Source organism: Passer montanus, unplaced genomic scaffold (assembly GCF_014805655.1).
Source record: "Passer montanus isolate IOZ18808 unplaced genomic scaffold, ASM1480565v1 scaffold3, whole genome shotgun sequence".
Taxonomy (NCBI): domain Eukaryota; kingdom Metazoa; phylum Chordata; class Aves; order Passeriformes; family Passeridae; genus Passer; species Passer montanus.
In genome coordinates this window covers 21,839,174-21,860,784 of record NW_024367707.1, presented here as the reverse complement: position 1 = coordinate 21,860,784, position 21,611 = coordinate 21,839,174, and the positions used below count along the sequence as shown (strand labels likewise).

Sequence of the window (21,611 nt, the reverse complement as noted above, 5' to 3'; positions counted from 1 at the left end):
TATATAATGCATTATAGAAAATAAATGTAAATATCTAACATTGACCCACACATGCAAAAATATGCTAAGGGATAGCATTTCTTCAGTCCTATGAACTGTGTTAAAATTTCTTCCAGTCCTTCCCACCAGCAACCCATTCTATTAAAAAGGGCAAAGGAAATCAGGTGAAATGGAACTCTCAGAAGGTACATTCTGAGAGTTACTCTGTGTGGCTACGTAAGAGAGTATGGGACACGCAATGTGATAGTTCTTCTACTTAATTATCCTCTAACTCACAAGCAATCCTTATCAGTACCCACTCATAAGAAATAACCAGCTAAAGTTGTTAAATTTATCTAATACTCCTGATATTTTAGAAATTACAAAGTTTTAGACATATCACTCATTACCAAGTGTAAATTGGCCGAACTGATTTAAAATAAAATAGCTTCCTTCACTTCTTTTTACATTATGGGAACATAGGGTGGATGCTGGTGATGTGCAGAAAATAACCCTGCACCTTATGGCAAAGGTTTAAAAGAAAATAACCCTGCACCTTATGGTTCATTTTAGGTTTCTCAATTGCTACTGTTACAAATGTTTTGTCAGTGTTTAAACAACAATGACATATTCAACTATATGACAGTACTACTACTAAAATTTTAGATGTTATTACATCCAAAGGATTTTTACGGAGCAGTTAGTCACTGTTAACAGCTCAGTTTCATTATTCATAATCTTGGGACCAAAGAGCATAAAATGGGATCAAAGGATCTACTCAGAATATTCCACAGCAACCCTCTGTTCATTTCACCTTCACTGTAAAGACAGCTTTTTGATCTCAGATGTATGCCTGCAATGCTTAAAAGAGGTTAAAAGGTCAGCAGCACATGTCATCCCTGAAAGAAAGTAGCCTGTTCTTGTGACATTTCCTATTCCATTTCAATATCTAGATCTGAACTTAGAATGAAATTTATAATCAAAAATTTACACTGTTATGAATAATGATGGAAAAGGCCATTCACTAATGCATATACAAGATGGTATCAAAATATGGTAGTTCAAAGTATTATTGAATCTTTGATGATGCTGTACAACATACATGACTTAGACAAGTTTTCAAGCCTCAAGGAGGGCAGCAAAATAAGGCTAAATGAGCTCAGTTACAAGTGTTCAGCTGCTCAGGGAGGCCACATTAATACTTCCTTTTCTCTGTGTGTTGGTCTGTTAGTGTTTTCTGAGAATATCAAGTTATTGATCTTGCTCTGTAGTCTCAGAGGTATTATGTTACTTACCCAATTCCTTCATCCCCAGGAATTTCATATTAAGTCTGAAGAAGAGCTGTCATAATCCTGAGGAGTTCTATTACATAAACATGGGGTTTTGTGCTAGAAAACAATGTGGGATGTATCTATATCTTTGTAGGACTGATTTTTAGTCCTGTATTCATAATATTGCTGTCCACATAGTACACATTAAGTGGTCCTAAAGCTGCTGATAGTTACAATCTGGTGGGTGACTGTGACTGACAGCAAGCAGTTCTGCTTTGTTTCAGGGAAAAATACTCAAATTTTGGCCACTGTCAGAGAGAGAATACTGGGTAGACAGATGTTTGGTCTGAGTATGATTGTTCTCATGTTTCTATGACACCTAAAGTTAGCTGTCTATCCATCAAAAGGGATTAGAAATGCTTCTCCAGTTTGCTGAGTTTGGTCTCCTGTACCACCTCTGAGCAGTAAGCTAGCCAACAACACTTCTCATACACACAGCAGCCCTGCAGCAAGAATGACAAATTTAGACGCAGGGTCTGAACAATTACAGGATTCCTGTGGAATTCAAATTGGCCAATTCTTACATTTTGGCTACTAAACACAGCAGGCTGCAGGTTGAATTAATATGATTTCCTAAACAGGTCCATTGTTAAAGGATTATTATACCTGACAAACACATCGTATTCAGATCTACTTATTTTTATCCATCATCTATATTGTCAGCTTACTCAAGTCACTTAGTCTATGCAAATTCAGCCTAGTCATATAGAAAGTGGAGAAACATACACAACTTTGAACAAACAAAGAAACAAACACACTTTATTACAAACTCTGTGTAATAATTAGTTGCCATATTACCTCAAGCCCCTTTATCCAAAGCCAAGCATCTTGCAAATTTTTCTCATTAACTTCAACAAGTTTCTCTTGCCATGCCACTGCTTGGGCACTAAATTTCACAAAATTAAATCTCTTCTTGTGTCTCAGTTGCTCCTGCAAGAGACAGCATTTGAATTTTACCTTTAATTTTACTTGTATCCTGAAATGCTGAGTAATAGAAATTATTTTAATTATTATAAAATTAATTATATTATTGCAGTAAATTATTATTATAACATTAAAATATGCTTCTATTTTAATATTATTGTTATAATAATATGTTTTAAATATGTTTATATTTTTAATATTATTCTTACAATAATATTAAAATTATAGTGTCCAGAAAGACATACAAAACCAGAAACATTTATTGCTTGCAACTATTAAGATTGCTTGAAATTCCCAAAGTAAGTCTCCATATACTCATATTTCTCAAACAATTTAAACAGCAAATGTGTAGGAAGGCACAAAAGAGAGAGATGAAACCCGATCTGATCAGTGGTGTAAGAAAGAGATTATCGCTGCTTAGCAGAGGAAATTAAAATCAGAAAGAAAGTAAGATATCATTTAGAGGAGGAGAACAAGAATCATATAAAGAACACTGGCAAGGAGAACTAAGCAGGAGAAAATCAAGAATTTGCTGAAGCTACTTTTGGACAGAAGTTGTAAGTTAGGGAAGATTTGTGCAAGCAAGTACAAACTTTCAGAGCCTGAAGTCTTTGCTTCCCTTTCATCATAATTTTTGTGCAGTTTCCTGTGAAACCTTCTGGCACAATATCTAATATATTTCTCGTGCTGATCTGCTTAGAGGACCACAAGATACTATGTCCTATGACTTGAGCACTTAGCTCAAAAACATCTCTGTCATAATTTCAATTTTTTTAGTCCTACCAATGATTGCTATCAATGCCAGACTGAATTTTCATCTCAGTTACTTCTCTTAGGACTATAGAAATTTAAAATTAATCATGTCTCTGTAATACTAATGTAAGCTTGGGTGACATCATTGTAGACCTCTAAATCTAGACAAGACAATTCTTTCTTAGGGGTGTCTCCCAGTACTCACAGCTTTTGAGGTACTCCTGCACTTTGCCAGTCCCTGTGCAAAGTTCTGAGTCACTGTAAGATGCAAGGAAGTCCAAAACAATCTACACCCTCTATTGTAGAAGCATGAAAGTCAATCTAGAACACACATTACAAATCACAAGCCAATGGAATTGGATGACACTGCTTAAAAGTGAAAATTAAAATGCCGAAAGGCATTTCATTGTATTCATGTATTTCATTGTATTCATGTATTTCATTGTATTGTGCTTGTTTTCAGTTTGGCTTTTTTTGTTGTTGTTGTTTGTATTTTAGTTTGTTTTTCTTTTTTTTTTTAGAAATGAGGTGGCTTGAGGGAAAGAACTACTTAAGCCTTTTTAATTTTTAATATTTTCTCTTGCTTTTTTCAAATAGTTGTATAAATGAAGGGAAAACATAAATTCTTAACTAAAAAATGAGCACATTAAGAAAAATCTAAATATTTTCATAAAGCTGCTGTTTTCAAAAAACTTTTTAAAAATAAACAAAAAGTAGAGTAACAACTACGCAGAAAAGATCAGTTTACCCTAAATGTTCCTCAGCCTTCAGAGTCATCCCTTTATCATACCTGCATTAGCTGCAATATTTTTTCCTTCACTAGTGGCAGCTTGTTGTTCATAGACTGGGATGTATCAATAAGAATATAGACATCATCTTCAAACACATTCCCAAAAAGCCCTCTGCTTCCTTGTTGAAGCCACTTAATCCTGAGGGAGGAATAAAATATCAAAACCTGTTCTGTAACGTCTTTGGAGCTCTGTGTATCAGAATCTGAAAGGTAGGATCTTTTTGTCACTGCTGTACTTATTCTCTTTCCCAAAGCACATGTTAGTAGTCACTGTAAGAAGCCCTTGATGAATCAGTCCCCTGTCCCTACATCACAAGACATTTTTAGGTTTTTATTAGTTTTTTATCTCAATAGAAGACAGTACAGCACCTTTATAAATTCAGTTATCAGGTAGTTTGGGCTGGGAAATCCAACATGGAAGCAATATGCAACAAGTGGTATAACTATGGTCCCTGTATCTGTTTTCCAGCCTCATCTCAGTAAATCATTTAAGCTTATACTACAACCTCTTCTCCAAGGAACTTAAGCACTTCGAAGAGCCTTAATATAACACAGATGCTTCAATGGTTTGTAGACCTTGAGCCTTAAATACAGAGTTCAATTTACATTTTAAACAGGACTGGAATGTGCCAGCCAGTTAAATACATGCATACATACTGCTCTGCACAAGAACATTTCCTCAGTAATGGATGCAACAAGTCCAAATCTGATCTCCCTTGAGAGTCATAAAATACTTATCTACACTGAAACAGAGACATTTAACACATGGAACATCACGACCCAGGGAAAAATATTCATCTCCACAGAAGGTTTCGGAAAAATTATATAATGGAAATTATATACTACTACAGGATACTACTACAGTAGCTACTGATATATATTTTGTCATTAATTATTTCACCCAAAGTGTTTTATGAGGCCTACCAAGACTTTTTAACATTCAGATGAAACATACAAAACAGCAATCTTGACTTGAATTTCAAAAACTCATACTCAGCAAAACTGCTTATCTCAAATTTTCCTTTGACAACATGTAAATGTTATCCTAAATACAGTAAGATGAAGATAAACTAGAAGGAATAACAAAACTCTGTTTGACCTTGCTAAATATAAGCAGATTGTTATATTTTTGGTAGGGAAGGAGAAAAAAAATGAAAAATTCACCAATAAAATAAAGGTCCAAAACTGCTTATCTCACATTTTCCCTTGACAGCATGTAAATGTTATCCTAAATACAGTAAGATGAAGATAAACTAGAAGGAATAACAAAACTCTGTTTGACCTTGCTAAATATAAGCAGATTGTTGGTAGGGAAGGAGCAATAAAATGAAAAATTCACCAATAAAATAAAGGTTCACATCCTGCTTTTTTCAGTGAGGCATCTTGTTTTCCTAGTATACAAACCAGAGGGCAACATTTTTTTTTTCTGTTCTACAATACGTCTTCCTTAGACTACCTATTATTTTGTAAATGTCATACAAAACCTAAGTGTCCATATGGCTGCAAAAATGTAAATTACACAGCTAGTTTGAGCACTGAACTTCTGACCATGTGCATTACTGACTCTGATCTAGACCATTCAAACTTGTCTTCAACACACAATTGCAAAAAGGGCAGATAACCACTATCAGTACAGGCACAAGCCAAGCTGTGCTTCTTGGAGTCACAAGGGATCCTAGGTACACAGGATGAATGTTTACTAAGTTTATTGATGATTCTTGAAGTTGTCTGCTTTCTTATAGTCCCAATATGTTTTTGGGACTTTTAGCAGTTATTCCAAAATATGCAGACTGACTTTCACACCTGTGTTTCAGAAGGAAAACAAAAGTTCAAAATCTTCATCACTTTTCTTCTGCGGCTACTAAGAAACCCATCATACAAGATTCTGTTTTAAAATAGACTTCTGGCTTAGCACCGCTGCTGTCAGTTTACCAACCACTTCAACTTATTATGACAGTAAATGTCAAACTTTTCAATGTTCATGTAAAACGATCAAACTGATTTTATGTGAAAGAACACACACCTTCCTTCCAATTGTCTGAGAGCTGTCCTCATTTTCTCTTTGTACTGCTTATACTTTTCTGCAGTAACATATACATGAACTACAGATCCATCTTTCCAGATGGTATGTACAAACTTGTCACAGTATCTTGCATGAATTATCTTCCTCTTTGTCTCCTACAAAAAACAAAATCACATTTAGTATGGAAAACATATTATTTTTCAGTGCCTTTAATATTTGGGGAACAAACTTCAAAGATACATGCTTGTTGCATATGAACAGGAGTAGAAATAAACACGGGATATGGTGTTCACAGAATTTGCTCCTAGAAAGATTCAATAGAAAGTGGTTTTGTTCTTGCAGCTAGCAAAAAACAGAAGCTTACCAAACAGTGCAATGGTAAAGCTTGAGAAAAACAAATGGAAGACAAATTAATTCAAATTTTGTTCAGGAACTAGAGGACACTGCAGCATGTGAGACTAACACATCCTCTGAAGATAACAAAAAATTTTTGCCCCACCCCACAGAAATACAAAGAAAACCAAAGCATTGCTTAAGCCAGTCCTGATTCTTCCTTTTAGATTGTATGTGAACCAGCAAGGAGTCCTTAAAGCAGTCATTCTCAAAAAAGTTATTTGAGACATTATTATTCTGTCTCTATAATTAATAATCTGATTTTACCAAAACATACAATGCAACAATGCCATACACTATTTCATCAATTTATCCAAGAACCAAGTTTTCAAGCTTTAAAAGAAAAAAACAAACAACTCATAGGACATGAGGGAAAATTAACAATACTCACAACATCAGTTTGTGAACACTCATCCTCTGGTTTAGTTTTTATGTCAACAGGCCCATCCACATGGTGAAAAACACTATCAGCAAGTGCATCATACAGTGTGAGCTTCTGAGCTTTTAAGCCATACTTCTGCAACCACTTCTCAGAAGTCAAATATTTGTCAGTTATATGTTTTGAAAATGGATGATCACCTTTGTTTGCTAATAAAGAAAATAAACAAAGAAAATCTCCTATATAACATGGTTCATTTTTGGATAAGCTATTTTCAAAAACAGACTGATACTGGAATCAAAATTTTCAAACTTGTTCTACTTGCTCTGACAGCATTGGAGGGAACAGATATTTCTGAGTGATTTTTAATAGTCTGTACTTCGGCTGTAGGGTTTTTTCTTATCAGACAACTCACTGCAACAAATCCTTTGTAATTGGGGAAAAAAAAACCCACCAGAAGACAGGGAGCAAAGACAATAAATAGTGAGAGGATCAACATATAAAACAAATTTTCTTAATAACTGAATTACAAAATGTCAGAAAGTAATCCTGAATAAGATGTCTAACTTCAAGGAGATTCATCTGAGAAAATGAAACAACAGAAGATATAATTGAAAATACAGTCAAGACCATTGGTTAACATTAATCTGTCTAGAGATGGCTATTTAAAGTAAAAGGCAAACTACAATGTCATATTGTTTCACAAATTTTCTAATTACTATCTTAAGGTAGGGCACTGTACAACTCTGGACACCAGTATAGTATACAGATAACACAGATAAAATAATAGGATAGAGGATTCTCCACTGACTCATCACTATCCAAATAAACCACACCTAAACCAAATGACAAGGCAGTGGGTCCCATAGCAGGGTGAATTTATTTTGTTACACTTTAATTTTGGTGGATCAAGATGGTATAAATGTCTTCTCAGTTTAGATGCAGCTACAATGACCACAGTAGTGAGATCCTAAGCCTGTAAATAAACCTATGGAGGCATCTACTGCCCTTACACACAGAGATCAGCCATCATCAGGGCAGGTGCACAGTCAGAGCCTGTTCATGGGGAAACATTTGCTTTATGATTGCTTGTGGTCCTTAGAACAACAAGTGTCACAAATGGCTCACACAATTTTGAAAGGAAAACTGTTGTTTCTTTCTTCCACATGCTTTACATAGAGCATCTCCATTTTTGCAGGACTGAGTAGCTTCTCACTGTCCCTTGTTAAAGCCTTCCAGAACAGAACTTCAGAAACCAGCTATGCTTCTGTCTCCAACAGGGCTCAATCCAATCAATATGCACACAACAACAAATGAGTCATTTCTAGGCCAAACATAATGGCAGAAACTATGAGTTGAATGAACAAATGTAGGTGTTCCTCTATGTTCCTTAGGACAGAAGTTGTCAGAGTGCTTATTCTGAACTGTTTTCAGATCCTGCCCTTGACAAAAATGCAATCCCTCTGCTTCTTCCCTTTATGTGGAATAAACTAGCTACCAGGTTGGAGGCTATACCAAGAAGACTGTAATAGGAGAGGGGTGAGGTATTTCCACAGCACTGTGTAGAAAAAATGGAAGATTTACTGATTCAGGCAGATAGGAAGAGATCACACAAAAAAAAAAAAAAAAAAAAAAAAAAACCAAATAATTTCCATATCCTAAAATCCAGGTAACTTCTAAACCTAGTCACTGGTAAACTAAAAATGGTGTGTTTCAGCCTGAGCTGTTAAAGTTTAGCAAGTTTAAGCCATAGTAAACAGATATTTGTATAGGAAAGTTTTAAGCAATCCTAAGTTTAGATAACTATTATAGTGCTATATAGATATATAGGTGATATACCCTGTATACAGACATTTTGGAGAAAATCATCCCCAAACTGATGTGCAATCAAAACTGTTCACAAAAGGATGTTGACCATTGGTAGCTGTCTTGAAAGAAACATAAATGATACCATCTTGAGAAGCAGACTGGTCAGATTCTGATAACATTTCCTGAACTTGTCTCACTGTACTCCTGGCTTCCTCTAGCTCCTTCCAGATCAAAAAGACATCTTCACTGATGCCAGCTACTGCAAGAAAAATAATAAATAGAACTTTGCATTATTATACAATTTCAGCTTCTTGTAACTCCTCAATCACAACAAAGTCATTGGTATACCCAGATCTTGCCATATAACCTTGTTTTCCTGATGTCCCCTTACAATGACAAATGCTGTTCTCTGACAGACTTCAAAAAAAGGGCTTAAACCTGGCTCCAGGGTATGAGAGATGTTTAGTATATTGGAGCTAACCTCCAAAGTTGGCCACAGAATGTTCCCACAGTGGAAGCAAATATATTTTAACACTCTTGGAAAATAATAAGGAAAATCCACAATGAAATTCATTTGTTTCCCCCTGGACTTCTTTGCAAAACTTGGTTCCAAAGAGTCAACCCAGTTTTGACATTTTGAAGAGAACACATTTTTGAATCTTTCCATTTCCTAAAGTACATGATTAGTTTTATTTATTCCTTGATGACTATCTGATGAAATTTTTCATCCCTACAATCCTCAACAGTCATAAACAAATGTTACCAAAAAACAAATTTACTGCCAGGCTATATTTTCAAAAAATTAGATCCAAGGCTGGAATTGAGACATTTTCTTAACTTCAACATACATGTCTTTCTTTATGAAAATAATAAAAATATTTATTTATTTCATAAAATAAACTACCAAAATTGAGACACTTTGTATACCTAAGCAGTAGGATCACTATCAAAAATGCATTAAATGAAGTTAGTCTCAGAGTTTAAACTGCAATATTGGACAATGCAGAGAAAACATGTGCAGTGTTACAGTAAAAATCTAAAAGAAACTGAATCATCAGCTATCCTAACCACAAATACAGGTTCCTAACTATTGCTGATCACAACGTATAAATGAATTGCACATAAAAATGCTGAACAAGGTAAACTGTATCTTATCATCCAGTTATTCAGCTAATATACAGTGATGGTTCACTGTATGAAAGATAAGATATACAAACTTGTCTACTAAAGTAGGCTGCCACCTCTTTGATAAACTTCCCAGAAGAAAAAAAAAATACAAATAAAAACTTAATTTTAATTGTCAAATGCTTTCAGTTTCCAACAAATATTTTGAATTGTGCTATTGTACACTGCCATCTCCTGGGACCTTCCTGCATTTCAAAACATCTGTTGCACCCATGAGGACAAAGATCAGCATTTTCTAAATCACAAAAAGCTTCGGTAAGGCAGATCATTCCACAACATAAAACACAAAAGGGAGGGAAAAAACCCTCAGTCTGTAGTCATTACCTGTTAAACTTATGAAAAAAATTGCTTCAAATATTTCAGAAAGAATTAAACTTTTATTTTATAAGCAATCTCTCCCCAGAAATGCAAACACATGCATTCATACCACACATGAACGTAGTTCTAACTTTAAGGATGTTAAGAATGCAATTCCAGTAGTGCTGTCTCCAAATAAATCTGGATATCCTCCACAAGCTGTCAATTACTGTCATCCAGACTTAATGTTATGAATATTTTAACATTTTAAAATATGTTTAATCATTTGAAAATATTTAAAGAAATATTTAAAGAAACTTAACTACCTCTAAAACAATAACAATTATATCATTGTGTTGCTTCATTTCCCCTTAAGCTGATGCTATGGACTCATCAGTTTTGCAGGATTATTGTTACTGTCCCCATTAAGATAGATGAATTGAATTGGTATTATATGAGAAGCTATTTTTTCTCATTTACACTTGTAGCACAGCATTCCTTTCAAAGCAAGCGTGCGTGATGTCACTTGCTACACAGGACAAATGCAGGCACCAAGAACTGCACGTTGTGAAACTCCAGCTGCTTAAAACCTTTTTTCTAATACCACTTTTCCTGGATTCTACTGGGAGAGAAGCTTGCAAGCAGTGATATCCATAGCGGCTTTCTCTCTCTACACAGGAAGCTCAACTGCACCTCTGCCTCAGCCTCTTTTCCCCTACAGCCAAGGAGTGGCCTGTGTCTTTCAAATGGAACCCCCAAAATCAAAACCTACATGCAAGGCACAGCATCTTCTGGATGTGGCTCTCAGCTGTGGCCCATCCCTCAAAGAACATCTCTAATAAATAACCAAGAAAGCATGCACCTCACTTTGTTAAAATTCCCTCTGCTCACACCACAGATGTGCCATTTTTTGGGGACCACCAACCAAAGAAAGTCACCCCTCTGTAGGGTGCAGTTCACAACCACTTCAAGCCACTTGTCTCTTGCACACATTCAGGCACCCATGTCCCAGGAATAATCTTGTCTTAAAAAAATTCTTTATCCAGGGAGAGAAAGGGCCCTCCTTGTTCCCACTGCCATGAAGCACTTTCCCAGCTGCTCTGGGTGGCAGTGTAAGAGCCAAACCCCTGGGGACCCCCAGTTCTGATTCAAAACCCACCCCACTGCAATGGCAGGAGGGTGGCCACCTGTCACACATGAGGGGACTGGCCTGAACACCCTGCTGCACGTGTCCAGCCTGCACCAAGCGCAGTCAGCTTCCCATGGCTCTCCCCAAAGCCATCCTGACCCTGCAGAGCACCTCACCATGGGTAATGTTCCAGCAGCGCCCTGCCTGCAGGTAAAGGCGTTTCTGCTCTGGGGAAGGGAGGGTCTAGAAAAGAGGAAGAGGATGAGGAAGGTTGTGGGGAGAGCCTGTGGCAAGGGCCAGAAGCATTTTGCTGACACCCACTACCTGAGAAACAAGATGTTAGACCTAAGCAAAACCACAACCACACTTGCATGTGTACACGGAAACTCATAACTGCCCACATTTCCATTTCCCAGTTATTTAACTGGCAGACAATCTCAAAAGAAGCAGCTTTTCCATATGTACCTCCCCACAAACAAACTCACCCGGTTTGACAAATCACTGTAACCAATTTGATCTCCATATTGCTAATGAAAAAAATCCTGCTTTGAAAAACAAAACCAAACCCAACAAAAACCCTACAAAATATCCAAAATATCTACAGTATCTTTGAAATGGTTTGACAAGTCACTGTAACCAATTTGATCTCTATATTGCTAATGAAAAAAATCCTGCTTTTAAAAAAAAACCAAACCCAACAAAAATCCTACAAAATATCCAAAATATCTACAGTATCTTTGAAACAGGAAGCAAATACCAATAAAAAAGCAAATCATGGAAAACAGAAGCATTTCTTGCTTGTCTGAATATGTGACTTAAACAGTGGAAGCAAGAAAATCCAAATATAATGAAGTAAGATCTATTTGAAAATTAATTTGCTGGCAAGGAAAGATGGGGAAATAATTGACTTTCTTCACTGCCAGTCCCTTTCTAAGCCTCCACGTGGCAGCAAAACACAGCAATACACCCTTAAGCATTGATTTTTAAAATCTCCATGTAGAGGGGGATGAATGAAGGCACAAAGAAGTATAAGAGGGTAGTCCACAGCTTTTACCTGCATGTCTGCCAGGTCAAACAGGACTGAAACTCACTGCAGCCCAATCCTGCCCCTTTTCCACTGGGCAAATGGACAAAGCAAATGAACTTTGTATCCCATGTGGTATCACAGAACAGCTATCTGCATCATTCTCTACATATTAGCAAAGAGATTTGCCAGGCCAAGGTTAGGCTGCTAACACTAGACAGTGTTAGCACATGCAAGAAAAAAGCAGAAGCAATGATCTTTGCTACAGCTTCCAGGCAAAGAAGTCCTCCTTCTAGTCCTGTCCAAAGGGAGGATTCAATCTTTCCCATGTCAGTGTACATAAAGAGTGCAGAATTCATTTATTTCAATGTCATACAGGAGAACGATGCTCTTGCACTTTCCTTTTTCCACACAACAACCTGAAACATTCCCTATCAAATTTCCCTAAATCTGAAAAATCGAGCACACCTAAGAACAGGGCCTTATATTGTTCACAAGGAGGTCAGACACTTTGGATTTATCACATCAGTAAAATCCTGATTTCAGTCAATTTGCATTTTCTCTACATTTGCCAGCTCATCTGCTCCACCACACAGAAACCACTACACAGAAATTTACTGTTTCTGTGTCAGCCACCGAGGACCCTGTATTCATTTTAGGATCTAGTTCAAAGCACCATTGCTTTTCAAGCACTATGTAGCACTTACGGCCCTGTTACTCCAAAAAGATGACACAAATGTGCCCTTTTTTAGAAAGACATCTTTTCTCCACAGCTTCCACCATTCCTTGCCCTCTACGTCTTCAAGTTCCAAATTAAATGTCACCTCCTTTCCACTTATAATTTTAACTACGTAACAAAGTTGCTTAATTCTACAGCTTTTTGCAGATGAATAAACTGCACAAAGAATGCAGGCAGAAGTGATAACAGGAGAATTAGTGCTGGATGAGGAGATATAATCATATTGGTGAAATAAGGCTTTATGTAAAAGCATTTCTCTGCCAGAAGTAAATCTGAGGCTGCCAGCATAAGGACCCTAATTCTTTAATGAGTTGCACCTGTTTTGATCTTGAGCACCCACTCAAAATGAGTGTAAAAATTTGTTAGTTTATCACACTTGCTTTCTAAATGTCTGCTCAAGATGCAAAAGAGGGGGAAATTGAGCTCTTATCTAAAATTTTAAATAGTTCTGACTTGTTTTGTTAAGCAGATGAAAAGGAATAAAGATATCCAGTATTTGAAAAATGCTGATATTCAGTGGATACCCAGAAACTATCAGATGTCATTAAAACAGCTTTTCCAGTCCATATAACATGGTTATGAGTTTCAGCCTCCAGCTGTTGCATTTGTGGTGCAAAATGGAACATAATCAAAATATTCCTGTGCCTCCCTTTAGTTTTTAGAAACATCACATTTGGAGGATTAAATCTCTGGTTCATTCTCTATTTATTTCCTTGTGTAGTTTATGCCACATATCCAAGAACCAGTTTCAGAGCCCATTAGTGAGTAATCTACACTTTTATTTTTATTGCCTTATTACTACACCCTTGAAGGAGTCTCTGAAACAAGAGAAATCAGACACAGAGCAGAATAATGTCTTCAATGTGTTTTCTTTTCTGAAAGGACTTAAGATTCTGCATATGACTGAAACACTCCAATTGGCTGCCAGTGATGTCACGGCTGTGCTTGTAATACCCAGTAAATGCAGAAAGCTAATTGTGCTCCTTTTTAATGTGTAAATTCTACTCCATAATAGCAATAAGACACAGCCGACAATGCACTTCAAGGGGATTACTGCCCTTTTGAGTGATTAAAGCTATTCAGCTTTCAGCTTTAGAAACAGTGGTGAGGAAGTAATTTCAGTCATATAGGAGCTCTAGGCTCATCTACTGAAACAGGCTGACTGCCCCAGGGGAAGAGGGAGGCAGTTCCCCCCATGCACACCCCCAAATGTGATACAGCAAGAAAGCACTCACAGCAGACTGAAGGCAATCATTATTCTGCTCTGCATTAGTATGAAACGACAGCGTTTTGAAGCAGACTCTGCAATTGGTTTCTAAACTCAGCACGGGTGAGGCATGAGTGTCCTTTCACAACTCAAAAAAGCAGGTGATACCTCACTCCTTTATTTCTTGCCCCCACAATGGTTCTTTCTCTTGTGCTGTTATAATCATGGTCCTAGTGAAGGATAGGTTAATATGCAAGAAACTTGATTACAACCCAAATATGGGCCAGTCAGTCCAAGACTGACAAACAACCTTACATGAGACACCAAATTCACCTTATGCCATACATTCCCTAACAGTGAGAAGAGGATAACATTGTTCTACCTTTGGGGCAATGCCCCCAGCACAAAGGGAGATTAGGGGGTAGGTGTGTTGAGCCACTAGACTAAAGACATCTTATGATTCCTGATGCCTAAAAGAAATATTTTTTTTTACTCTCCTGCTGAGAAAGACATCAGATTTGACACACAAAGACTCACTTCACATCACAAGCCCCTCTCCTCCCACCTTGACTGAAACCACAGTCCAGTTCTCCTCTGAACACTTACCGAGAGGAAGTAGCACTGTGACTAATATGAAACACATTGAGCTTTCTGCCCAGCTCCACCCACCAGTGAAACTGTTTATTTTGGTTGTTTCCTCCTGGTATTTTTTCTATCAAACCTCCCACCACCACTTTGCACTGCCTTCTCTACGGTCAGTTTACTGTGTATGTTGTCTGTCTTTGTGACAAATTCTTGGGACAAGCAAGTAAACCTGTTTTTGATTTAATCCCCTTATATTACTGATGAACTTGGCCCATATTGATGTTGGCTATTTATCATATGGTCTGCCACACTATTCCTCTTCCTTTTTCTACATTTCCACAAGGTCACTGGCACAAGAACCATTCTTCATATTCCTAAAGAAATTATCTTCTTCTCCCCTTTTTTCACTTTTCTTTCATTCTCACATGCACATCCTCTACTCTCTTCATTTTCCTCTTTTACTTGCCCTCTCCTTCCCACACAGAAAATTTCCATTTCCAGAGCAGCCCTGTCCTCACCCCACCCACACCAACAGGTCTCTTTTGATTTTACACTCATCAAGTTCCTAAACTACATTTCTATTCTGACATCTTGCTGATAATATCAGTATAGTCTTGGGATTTGCATTGTCTACCTAGTGGCATTCGCCCTTTCACTTTTCCAGAGTTCAGGGCAATTAATCCTTTTCCATCCTCTTCATATTTTAGTGCAGGTCCAGTAGCATCTCTACAGTTATTCTTCTCAGCAAAAGCATGGAATCTGTAATACAAAATGAGTTTCAACCAGTACACAAAATACATAAATATTTCTCTAATTTTAAAGAGATGTTTTTCACACACACAAGTACAGAATTATATGTAAAGCTTCAACTACAGTAAGATTATTGATATCTTCAAGCTTTTATATAGATTTATGTACTTTCTGAAGTCTTCTCATGTAGAATATTCTTTCTTTTTGATATTACTAACTGCAAAGCAGCTTACTCTTCAATTTCCTGGAAATCTATTTTTAATTAATGCTTTTAAGAGGGTGAGCAGGCATGTAATTTGAGATGTCTGAGATGACACTAACACCTTTTTATCAGATTATCCTCCCAGTTGAAAGCCTAGCAGGAACATTTATTTCATTATGGACATACAAATCAGGATGACAAGCAGACTTTATTTATCCTCATTGTCAAAACAGAGAAGCTCTCAGAGCAGGAAAAAGATGCATTTCTAAAACAGAAGTACACTAGAAACAGGTTCAAGGCATGAGAAGCCCATGAACTTGGCTCTTCCTGTGGGAAAGCTGACTTAAACTTATATACAGTTGTTGGGCAACTATCCACCAGCAAGTTATTAACAGACCCTGTAAGTCTCTGCACAAATCTAGACTCATACAAAAAGACGACAGTGAGAATAGTATCAAACAAAAAATTCCTCTCAGCTCCCTGCCACAACCCTTTTTGCCTCTGTCTATACCATACAAGAAACACTCACTTTAATAATGAAGGTATAAACACTGCCAAAAGAAAATGAGGGATAGTGACTGGCAATGTCCCTGCTACCATAGAGGTACCATGATTCTAAATGACCACAATAATTTTAAACACACATCACACCAGAGCAAACATAACACTTTCCCAGTCTTGTTTTTGGCAGACGCTCCCATCTCCTAAAAGCTATTTCTAAACACAGATGGCTATAAAAGAGCTAAGCAGCTGCCATCTTACCAATTGCTCTGCTGTCATTTGGGAGATTTCTACTGTTGGAGGGCTTCCCACTCTTGCACAAACAACAGTGAAACAGAAAAAGCTAGCAGCAATTTCACAAGTCTGAAACTGTAGGGTGACTTCTGTTAAGCAGAGAAACACCTACTGACTCCTACTGCCTTCTTGCTGTTGAGCATGAGTTTGGTCTTGTGGGTTTTGTATTTGTTCATTTGTTTTCCTTATTTTGATAAAAGAATCAAGATTTAAGTTGTCTTATCCATTTCTACTAAAGGCTGATTCTTACCACATGGCTGATTCCCAGGATAAAGCAGACAAAAAGCCATGTGGAATATATTAATTTCCACCAACCATACCAAAAGGATGCTAGAGAGCATGTCACAGAACTGCTTTTCCACACAACCATGCTTGAAGAATAACACCCCATCATTTTTCTGTTATTCCATGAGCTGCTCATTCAGGACAGGCATCTCCTTTTCAGTACTTGTCTCTACGGCACTCGACCCAACAAAACTCTAGATCTTTCTCTGGTGCTTGTGGGTAGTAACGTAATGCTTTGTACTAATGTACAAAGCAACACAACAAAACTTATTTCAGTTTATGTTGTGACCATTTCCCCCGAACGGCTTTTTTCAGACTTCAAGAGAGAGGTAGATGGCAGATGGCAGATGATTTTGGACATAAGAAGGGAACAGCCTTTCTGCAAGCCAGTGAGAATATATGCAGAAAAAAGCTGGACTGTTTAAGTAGGGCCTGCATTCTAGTCATATCTCTTAAGACTATTTCCATATCCCCATATCACTTACTGAACGGCTTTGTTGCATTTTCCTCATGGATTATACTCAGGTATGTCCCAGTGCCATTTTTATCAGCAAAAAACTTCATGAGTACTGAAATCTTTACTGTCCTTCTTTGTCATACCTGCCAGAGGCCAAGTGGCTCAACTCCTTCAGAAAAATAATAGTTTCATCTTCCCTAGCATTGAAAGACACTGTGTTGACTGGACAGGAACCATCTGAAACCTTCTCAAGGAGTAGCTGCTTTGTGTCCACTGGAACATCCCCCACAGCAAAGTAATAAACAGCTTCAACCTGTCATTAAACAGAAAAAAAGGTAATTGGAAGACACTGTTTTACATAAATGCCTGATGCTTATTCAAGCATTGTTCTGTCCTCAGTATTGGTAGGAAAATTTGGTAAAACTGATGCATTACTTGTGCTATCAGATTTTCAGATCTTTGGTTCTTCCTCTCATTTATGCTACTAATTCAAAGGAAGGCTACACTAAGTTTCCTCAAGTGAGACAAGAACCTATCCCACAGTCCCTGGCTCTGATTCTGCCCAATGCAAGCCTCTTTCCACAGACATTAACTGAAGCCAAAGAGAGGTGTAAGGAAGAACAACTGCATCATTAGTCAGAAAAAGGCTCTGTGCCATATGCCACTTTTATCTAGAGACATGCTATGTTGGTGCCTTGCCAGGGCTGAAAAGTAGGAACTTTATACCAGACACAGTTTTACTGGCAGCATGTATTCTGAGGTTAGGAAATATGGCAATCAAGGGAGGTGATTTTCCCATTCTGCTCTGCATTAGTGCAACCTCACCTTGAATACTGTGTGCAGTTTTGGTCACCGCAATATAAGAAAGACACTAAACTATTGGAGAGCATCCAAGAGAGAGCCAACAGAGATGGGTCCTGACAAGAACCTGTATGGGAGTGTCTGAGGTCACTTGGCCTGTTCAGCCTGGAGAAGAGGAGACTGAGGGGAGACCTCATAGCAGTCTACAACTTCCTCACGAGGGGAAGAGGAGGGGTAGGCATTGATTTCTTCTCTGTGGTGATCAGTGAAGGAATGGCATGAAGCTGTATGAGGGAAGGTTTATGTTAGATATTAGAAAAACTTTTTACACAGACGGTGGTTGGGCACTGGAATGGTGGTCACAGCATCAAGCCTGCCAAAATTCAAGAAGCACTTGGACAACATCTCAGCACATGGTATGATTCTTGGGGATGGTCCTGTGCAGGGGCAGGAGTTGGATTCAATGATCCTGTGGGTGCTTTCCAACCTAGCATATTCTGTGATTCTGTGATTATTTGAATGCTATTGCTGGTATTTACAGATGATTTGTATTTTTTATACTTCCCAAGGCAGAGGGAGCTTGGCAGTTTTACTATAACTGCACACACTTATATTCTGAAAATGCTATTACAAGAAGTGAGAGAAGCTCAAAAATGCCCTTTAGTTAGTGCTTAAATATTATATTATGAGAGATTTTATGTTACCTGCATTTATCTATGTAATGATCCTCATGGTGAGAATGTTTCTTGAATTTTCACCATCATTAAAAATCAATGTAATAAACAGCTATCCCATGATGACTTTCAAGACAAAATGTACAGTATATCAGTTCTATATCATGGTACATACCAGATGATAAATACATGATAAATCATTGTTTAACAGAAAAAAATATATTTGAATACCTCTGAGCCCAGTATGGAGTGGATCATCCTCAAAACTATGCTGAGGCACAGGGAAAATACAAAACCAACCTGGCTTCACTGAGGGTAAACCATGCCTGACGATTTGGTAACCTTCTACTATGGGGCTACTGACCTCATCTACCTGGACTTCTATCCAGCATTTTACACTGTTCTGCATGACACCCTTGTCTCTAAACTGAAGAAACGTGGATTTGGTGGATGGACCACTCTGTGGATAGGGAACTGACTGGACATTGCACTCCAAGAGTCAGGGCAAACAGCTTGATGTCCAAGTGGAATGTCCATGGTGCTCCTGAGGGGTCAGTAGGAGACTGGCATTTTTTAATTTCTCTGTTAGTGACAAGGGCAGTGGAACTGACTGTACCTTCAGCAAGTTTGCCAACACCACCAAGCTCTGTGGTGTCTGATACCCTGGGAGGAAGGGATGCCATCCAGAGGGACCTGGACAGCCATGAGACATGACACGAAGTGAACCTCATGAAGTACAAGGCAAAGTGCAAGGTCCTGCTTCTGGGTAAGGGCAATCCCAAGTTCAAGCACAGGCTGGGTGGAGAATGGATTGAGAGCAGCTCTACAGAGAAGGACTTGGGGGTATTGGTTGATGAGAATTTCAACAACACCCAGCAATGTGTGCTTGCATCCCAGAAATCCAACTGTATGCAAGGCTGCATCAAAATCAGCATGGCCAGCAAGGCAAGGGAGGTGTGTCTGCCCCTCTACTCTACACCCATGAAACCTTTCCTGGAGCACTGTGTCCAGCTCTGGGACCCCCAACATAAGAAGGCATGGATTTGCGGGAGTGAGTCCAGAGGAGAGCCACAAAGATGATCACAAGGCTGGAGTACCTTTCCTACGAAGACAGACTGAGATAGCTGGGGCTGTTCAGCCAAAGAAGAGAAGGCTCTGGGGAGACCTTATAGCACCTTCCAGGACCTAAAGGGGCCTCCATGAAAGCTGGAGAGGGACTTTTCACGAGGACAAGGAAGAACGGCCTTAAACTGAAGGATGGTAGATTTAGATTATATGGAAGGAAGAAATTCTTCACTATGAGAGTGTAAGGCACCAGGAACAATTGTTCAGAGAAGTTAAGAATGCCCCATCCCAGGAAGTGTTCAAGGCCAGGTTGAATGGGCTTTGAGCTACCTGGTCTAGTGAAAGGTGTCCACACCCATGCCAGGGGTGTTGGAACTAAGCAGTGTTTAAGGTCCCCTCTAACCCAAACCATTCTGTGACTCTATGATCCTATGAATCTGAATATTCTATATTCTATGAATATGAATCCCAGGATGTGCACCGCAAAAGACAACTATCTGAGTCTGGGATGGCACTGAGGAAATGTCTCTGCACTCACATCATTTTATGTAGTAAAGCAATGTAGTATGCAAATTCAGTATCACCTACAAGTGTGCTCATACATTTCCACTATTGCCTTGGATACTGATTTGTATTCTAGCTCCCTGAATAATTTCTGCATTTCAAGCATCCTCCCTCATGGACCTTTTGGCACCTTCCTCAACACTGGAAGATCTCTCCCAAGCAGCAAGCCAATTTCAGACTGGATCAGGCAAACTAACAAAGCAGCACCTTGCCTCCTTGAACTTCTGGATCTTGCAGAGGAGCAAGATGCTCCATGCAGAAGGGCAGGGGCCACAGTTACAGACTCCACTTATTTGGGAGCAAGCAGGACCAGGTGTCCTAGCACCACTGATAATACTAGACAAATACTGAAGGTAAAGAGATAATTAATGTATTTTATTAAAGTACAAGATTAACAAAATACTTACTAGGTTTAGAAAAAGGTATACAGAAACAAAAATAATGAACTCTTGCACCTATCTGTGTTTTACTTCAGTTTTACAAAGTTCCCTGTCTTCCTCCTCCAGCTAAAAAGCTATCTGACCCTGCACACACATCTCCCAGACAACACCCAGTCCTTGGACAACACCATGTTCCTACTGGTTTTGTTGAAGAGGCTCCTGGCCCAGAGGTATGCATACATATTCGCACAACCATTTTTCCCTGTGTTTCATCAGATTCACATCTTCTCTCCCTCCCCTCTAAGACTGCCATTAATTCATAAACTTGATATTCAACAAGAATAGAAATTTTCACACTTTCTTCAAGGGATTCACTGCCTGCCTCTGCGATTTTCAAAATGCTGACATTTATTGGGCACAGCTGAAACAGAACCAACCCCCCACAAGAAATGTTTTAAAAATTATGAACCGCAGATAATTCACTCTACTTAACTACAAACCCAGCAATGACATACCACAAAGGAAATGTTCTTCACAGGCTAGTTGGGAAAGGTTAAAACCTTTCAAGTGAGTCCTTCTTATTTTGCAAATTGTAATTTATGTATTTAAACAAGCAAACAAACTTCATATAAGAACAGAAAGGAGAACAACATGAACAGTTCTTCACAGTCTTGATCTTGGTGGGAAGGTGTTTTGGGTAAGTGATCCACACTTCATGGAGTGGCACCTACACAGAACTGGAGGCAGTTGTGGCAAGTAGAGCTCAAAGAATTGCAACATTACAACAGACTGATCTTGACCTTGGGATTTACAGGTCATAAGGGAAGGAAATCTAAGGAATCGCCATATATGGGAAGAAAAGACCAGCTGAAGGAATGACAAGAAAAGCCATGTCAAGGGGAAAAAATCCCCCAAAAACCAAAACTGTTGTTTTGGAGCAACTTCTGTGGATGAAGCCCGTTCTTAGGAATGAGTTATTCATGTCTGCTCAGTAAGTAGACAAGTTTTGTCTATGACTGAACGGGGTATGCCCACCTGCACTACAGTGAACAGTGCTCTTAGGTGAACCGTTAGTTATGAATGATAATGAC

General features: G+C 38.3%; 1 protein-coding gene across 1 annotated transcript in view; it reads right to left on the bottom strand.

Annotated features, from left to right (window-relative positions):
• Positions 1-21,611, bottom strand: part of VWA3B (von Willebrand factor A domain containing 3B) — a 63,434-nt gene that overhangs the window by 29,175 nt on the left and 12,648 nt on the right. Inside the window, 7 exon segments of the mRNA XM_039714555.1 lie at positions 2,109-2,240; positions 3,778-3,916; positions 5,801-5,955; positions 6,585-6,781; positions 8,524-8,640; positions 15,182-15,306; positions 17,180-17,349. Coding sequence (XP_039570489.1) covers positions 2,109-2,240; positions 3,778-3,916; positions 5,801-5,955; positions 6,585-6,781; positions 8,524-8,640; positions 15,182-15,306; positions 17,180-17,349 — 1,035 coding nt within the window.